Source organism: Buceros rhinoceros, unplaced genomic scaffold (assembly GCF_000710305.1).
Source record: "Buceros rhinoceros silvestris isolate BGI_N320 unplaced genomic scaffold, ASM71030v1 scaffold39892, whole genome shotgun sequence".
Taxonomy (NCBI): Eukaryota; Metazoa; Chordata; class Aves; order Bucerotiformes; family Bucerotidae; genus Buceros; species Buceros rhinoceros.
Window position 1 is genome coordinate 319 of NW_010401343.1, and position 6034 is coordinate 6352.

At 47.0% G+C, this 6034-nt stretch overlaps 1 protein-coding gene across 1 annotated transcript; it reads right to left on the bottom strand.

The window, feature by feature from the left end:
• Window positions 1–1116: 1116 nt before the first annotated feature.
• On the bottom strand, window positions 1117–5383 carry YIPF1 (Yip1 domain family, member 1). The gene is made up of 7 exons (XM_010132236.1): window positions 5204–5383; window positions 4921–5001; window positions 4723–4810; window positions 4477–4593; window positions 3272–3438; window positions 2448–2630; window positions 1117–1213 (listed from the first exon to the last, which is right to left on the bottom strand). Exons 1-7 carry the CDS (start codon window positions 5381–5383, stop codon window positions 1124–1126), a joined length of 906 nt encoding a protein of 301 aa, XP_010130538.1. The 3' UTR covers window positions 1117–1123.
• Window positions 5384–6034: the final 651 nt, after the last annotated feature.

Genomic DNA, 6034 nt, shown 5'->3' on the forward strand with positions numbered 1-6034 from the left:
CCCCTCTCCTGGGAGTGTGGGGATGTCCGTGTGCCCGTGAGACATCACTGTCCTTCCTTCCACAAAAAACCATCCCCTGTGCTGGCACCTTCCATGGTCCTCCGTGAAAATGTCATCTAAAATAGCATCACCGTACAGCTGGAGGAAGAGGCATCCTCACCTGAAGGAGACAAGTAACTCCTGTGACCGGTGCAGCCCTCACCGGCACCAAAGGGCGGGAGAAGGCACGTCTTTATGTCCAAGCACTAAAATTCATTATTGCCACACTGAACCTCAACGGGCACCTGGGATGAGAAGCTGGTTTTGCGGGAGGAAAGCTTCTAAAACTGATCAGCATGATTGGATGGTGTCTCAGGTGGGAGGTTTTTATGATCGCTTTTGCCAGACATATTGGGCCGTTTTCAGTCTTTCAAATCTAATCAGCTTCTAGTCGGTAACTACGCTGATTCCCACACACAGCTGGTGGCCAGAGTGCTCCCAGCGGCCTGGCCTCTGCATGTCCATTAGCCTTTTCCGGGTCCTGCTCCATGTTACCCTCTCTCCAGCAGGACTCAAGCTCACCCGCTGCTGGCAGCGCTCCCAGCCACCGGCGAGCAAAACCTCCGCCCATCCCACGCCAGGAACACGGTCTGGCCCGCAGGGATGGCGCGGTCAGCCCTGCTCGGAGACAACACAGGTGTCCCCGCACACACAGCTGCTGCTGACACCGTCACAAACATCGCGGGGAAAAAGTCCAATTTACTTCTAATATTAAAGGGAAAATAGAAGTGTGATAGCTCATGGCTCAAGTTTTACTTGTGCAGGACAAATTCTAACACTCACTTTCGGGCTTTTGTAAGGGACTAAGGGTTAAAAATAACATCTTTGAAATGACCTGCGGGACTGAGTAGGTTATTTAAATATGTAAAACCCAAAGAAAATACGTCCTTGTTCCTCAGAGTCTTTTATGTTTCTAAGGCTATACTTACAACTGGAAGAAAAGTTAATAAACAGTATTTATATATAGATGCCATTTGGCAAAACTGGTCCGTTAAACCCTTTTCCACTCAACCATACTAACAGGGACAAGTTTCAAGCCGTCTCTGATGATCATATCAAAGTTTAGTGCGGATTCTTACCTTATTTACTGACTCTTTGTCACTACTGTTGTTCCATTGTGAGCAGGGATAATAGGTGCAGGAAAATCCAGTTCAGGGGCATCAAAAAAGTATGCCTACATTATTACAGAGGAGAAAAAGGTTGTTTAGAAAGAAATGAAACGGTTCTGCCTCATCCCAGCTCTTTGTTTCCACACCCACTGTTCACAAGGTACAAACACAGCAGTGAAATGGCAAATTCGGATCTTTTCTGCTTTTATCAGACTAGAAATGGTCAACTATAATGGTGCTCTAAACTGCACTTTCCAATGTCGCAGTTAGTGGCTGAGGCCTGTGAAAAAGGCCCATACTGGAGGTGACTGGATTGCAGGTACTTGACCGTTTGCTGTTATCACTGATGAGGCTCCAGAGACAGGAGCCCCAGTGAAGTCAGCTGAGAGTCTCCTGCTAACACGGGAGCTGTGCTTTGCCTTTGCCTCCACACCAGCTGGGCTGTGGGGAACCAAACCTGTCTCCTCTGGATGATACCATTTTACCTACTGCAGCACAGAGACACCAGGTAACATAAGTGCTCATTGTTACCTGCTTCAGTAGCATTAGATTCTTCTGTTTCCATAAAAGGCTGATATTTTACCAAGTTCTAGCAGGTTTATGTTTTCACACATAGAACTCGTAGGGAGACACTATGTATTGAACATTTAATAAATTTAATGGATTAACTAAGCATAGTAGTCATTGGAATAAGCTGTGACTGGACACAATAAAGATTAACACTTTGTTGATACTGTGATGAATTCCAGGAAATTTTAAGGCTGTTCCGCGAGTGATTTTGTGCTAAAGACATCTTCATTATTTAGTTTATTGCTCTGTTGTACTGTCCAAGTCAGATTGGCATCAATTTTCATACAATCATAGACTGATTTGGGTTGGAAGGGCCCTTCACAGCTCATCCAGTGAAACCCCTTGCAGGGAGCAGGGACATCTGCACCCAGAGCAGGGTGCTCAGAGCCCCAAGGGCCAACCTGGCCTGGACTGGTTCCAGGGACGGGGCTTCTCCCACCTCTCTGGGCAACCTGGGCCAGGGTCTCACCACCCTTATCATAAAAAACTTCTTCCTTCTACCTAGCCTAAATCTCCCTCTTTTAGTTTAAAACCATCACCCCTTGTCCTGTCACAACAGGCCCTGCTATGCTTGAAATAACCAGAACTTTCACTTTGGAGGTCTGTGAAAAGTACTGTTTCTTTCTTTATTAGAAAGATTTTTCAGCAACTAGCCAACCTCTCCTTCCCCCGACATGTTGCCAGTTCCAGGAAATAACAGAGTAGAGAAAAGGAAAGGCAGTGTCATACCAAACAGCCGACAGACAGCAGGGCATGAAGCAGAACAATGGTCCCCACGGTCGCCACCGCAATCCTCCTGTTGTCATCTCGGACAGCGGGCCAAAAGGTCATCACCAAAACAGACCCCGAAAGGCACAGGGAGAACATCACCAGGACCCAGCGCACCACTTTCTGCGGAATGATCCATAAAATCTACAAAGGGAGAACAGTGATCGTTAAAGAGACCGTGTGAAACGGGGAGTCATTTATTTAACACGTTGTTCTGTGACATTTCATCACTTCCAGCCCATTTGTGCACAAATTAACTCATTCCTTATCTGACATGTCTCTGTTATTCGAGGAAAGAAAAACAGGATTTAGACACGACAGGAGTCCCCTGATTTATGGCTCTCTCTCCAAGGCCTGCCCCTTGTCAGAGTGCCCCACGATGGTCCCCGCCAGAGAAACTTGTCCCCAGAGCCACCGCCATCCCGCACACCCTTGTCTGTACTGTGGGGACACACACTTCCCAACTCCCGTGGGGAACACACACATCCCAATTCCCGAAGCTGCCTCAGCTGCCTGCCAGGCTTGCCAGCAGCACCCTTGCTTGGATTTGCTGCTGCTGGGGAAAAAAAATCTGTTGGGGGCTTTTCCAGGACCCTCAAGAGGTCTTTACACTAGTTAAGCTTCATCAAAAAGCTTTATTCTAGCCAAGCAAAAGGAGAAAAATTATCTGCCCAGTCCTCAAGATTTTGACTAACATGAACAATATTATAGAAAACAGCAAATTTTCCAACCCAGGAGCTTTGTGCAGGTCACGTAAGGGAGGCACGCTCTTCAGCCGTACGTACCGCTGTGGGGATGTAAATGAAGAGGGAGTAGCCATAGACACACACTATCTCCAGGAACGAGTAGGAGACTATGTTCATCACTTTACTGTTCCTCCACATCAGGAATCCCCAGAGAGCAAGGGGAACAAGCCAAGCATATGCGTAAATTGTTGTTGCCGCTATGGACACTGGAAACATGACAGAAGGTTTAATGTTGTACTCAGAACACCAGCCAGAATCAAACGCGTACAAGCGTTTAGCCAGAATACCACAAACCCGCCTCTAAAGTTACTTTCAAAATATAAAGTGTGTATTATTAATAAACTGAGAATTTTGTATTTACATCCAGTTTACACCCGCTACTTTGCCAGCTCTTCGGATGAGTTTGAAAACAGTGACTCGAGAAAGTGTTCTCTTGAGATTTTCAGTTTCTTGGTTAGACCTGTGCACAAACTGCTATCAGTTCCAGTGCCAAAGGAAGAGCCACAGAGAAAAGAAAAACTTGGTTAAAAATAGAAATTCAGCTATTAGCAGCTACTGGAAAATTAAAATAGAATGCAGGCATGTTAGAAGAAATTGAAACACAGACACGAGTGTCCAATCTGGGATTACTCAAGCACGCTGCAGACTCTGGAAACCAGCAGAAGCCACATTCCTCTGCAGGGACAGCCGCCTCCTTCACAGCCCAGGAACAGGTACAGGCAACTGGCTCTGCACCCTGGCTTCTCTGGGGCACGTCTCCGCTGAGCATCTTTTGCTCCTTTTTGAGTTTGCCAGAAGGTAACAACTTCTAGCCACAGAAGGTAACAGGAGCACCACTCCAACTCAGTCATCCTCTGACTGAGACCTGCCTGCTCCCGGGAGGCCGCGGATCCAGCAAGGCACCTAAAAAAGCACCACGGTGGCCACTGCTGAGCTGTCTCTCTCTGTACAAGGGGGCATTCACTAAGGCTAGACAAGTAACTGCTCTAATGACTCCTGCTTGCTCTGCTAGAGCTCTGTAACTACCTTACGCTCTGGAGGAGCAGGGTTCTGCCAGTCACAGCCCACTTGAAGGACTCATTTCACACCTCCAAAAATTTAGGGAGCAAAGACTCTGCTAAATCAAAGCTGTCACCTGTTTTTGTATTACTTTATTAAAGCATTGAAAGAAAAAAAATCAAATCAAAAACCCCAAATCCATGAACTTAGAAAAGTACTGACTAGTTACACACCTACTTACACACCTTTTCTGAACTGGGGCACATAGTGGTACGTTGGTCTGCCCAGGTGGATGAAGAAATTTGAGAGATTGCCGCTAACAGCGATGGTAAAGACAAGCGTGGCACATATCCAAAAGGGACCTTAAAAGGAAACAGTCAAGATCAGTAACAACTTCTCTGTCCTCTTGCTTTTTAAGATTAGCAAGTAAAAAAGAAATACAAACACAAAACATTCAGCACAGAAGAGAGCTTCTCACCCCTTGTACCTACCGTAAAGGTCGGGGTTGCTGCGGATATACAGCCTCACAAAGTTCTTCCCTGGCACCGGGAAAACCGAGCCTTTGATTCTGTCCAGCACCTACGAAAACGCACAGATCTGTCTGACTGAAAACGCAAGAAGGAAGAAACCTCAGTGTCTGGCTAGGGCATAGCTCAGACAACAGTTCTGCTCTGGAGTGGAGCGTTAACCTGGTACGTGTCCACATCGAAGAAGGTCTGGTAGTACTCAAACGTCCAGAAAGGGGCACTCTTCTTCTGTCCCGCAAGCAGCTGTGGGGTGGGGAAGGCAACACGGAAAATGTTACAGCCCTACAGTTTATGCATTACTGGTTCATTTATACAATAGTTAAGAGATGTCTGTACCCGGACAGAAAACAAACATGACAGGGTGGTGCTAACTGTGATCATGTTAACAGTTTAGCAGAGCTGTCACCACCACTGCGTGCGTATGCTGTACGTGTAAGAGCCTCACCTCGGTTTTATCGGAGTCATCGGTCCCCAGTAATTCATCATCCTCTTCTCTCCCCGGCTCCTGCAGACGGCCGTGCTGATTCTTGGGGATTTCCACTGGCTCATCGATGCTTATTGTGGTAGCATCAGGATTTGCTGCAAGCAAATTAGCTGCATCGTCAAATTCTGCAAATAAGTACATTACAAGACAGACAATGATCAAGCTACCAAAATTTTTGATCTCATGGCTCAAGAACCATATTGAGAGCCCTATGCAGCCCAAGAAAGGCCACATCACTGGCTTAGGCCTGTCGAGTAGGATCTGTGTCTTAAAGTCCAAACTGAGATGGATCAAGATGAATGTTCACTTGGCTAATAAAGCGTGAGGCTGTCTTCTCTGTGAACATGCCTGCCTTACGATAAACCAGCACCACTGACACCTGCCTTTCCTTCCCATGATCAGCTCCAATCCAAGGACCAGCAGGTCTCTGTGAGGGGAGGGGGGAGTTGCCTCTCTGAAAAGGCTCTAGAAATAGGTAACTTTAATCTGCTCCAAAAATTACTACTTTCAGACCTGAATTTATTTGTCAAAAACTAAGGAAGTTTGAAACCATGGGCCATTCCCAGTTACAGAGTGCTCTGTCCATGCTCCACAAAGGGTTTCGGTCAACACTAGTTACATTTTTAGCTCGCTAACAGCACAGTGTCATCTCAGAGAGCTGGCGCCAGCCCTGACACTACTCGCAATACCTCAAGGAAGCTTTTATTCAGCGGAAGCCCCGAAATGCTTCCACGCCTCCATCGCCTGACCGCTCCACTAGCCAGGCCCCAGACCCCGCGCTGACACCTGCGA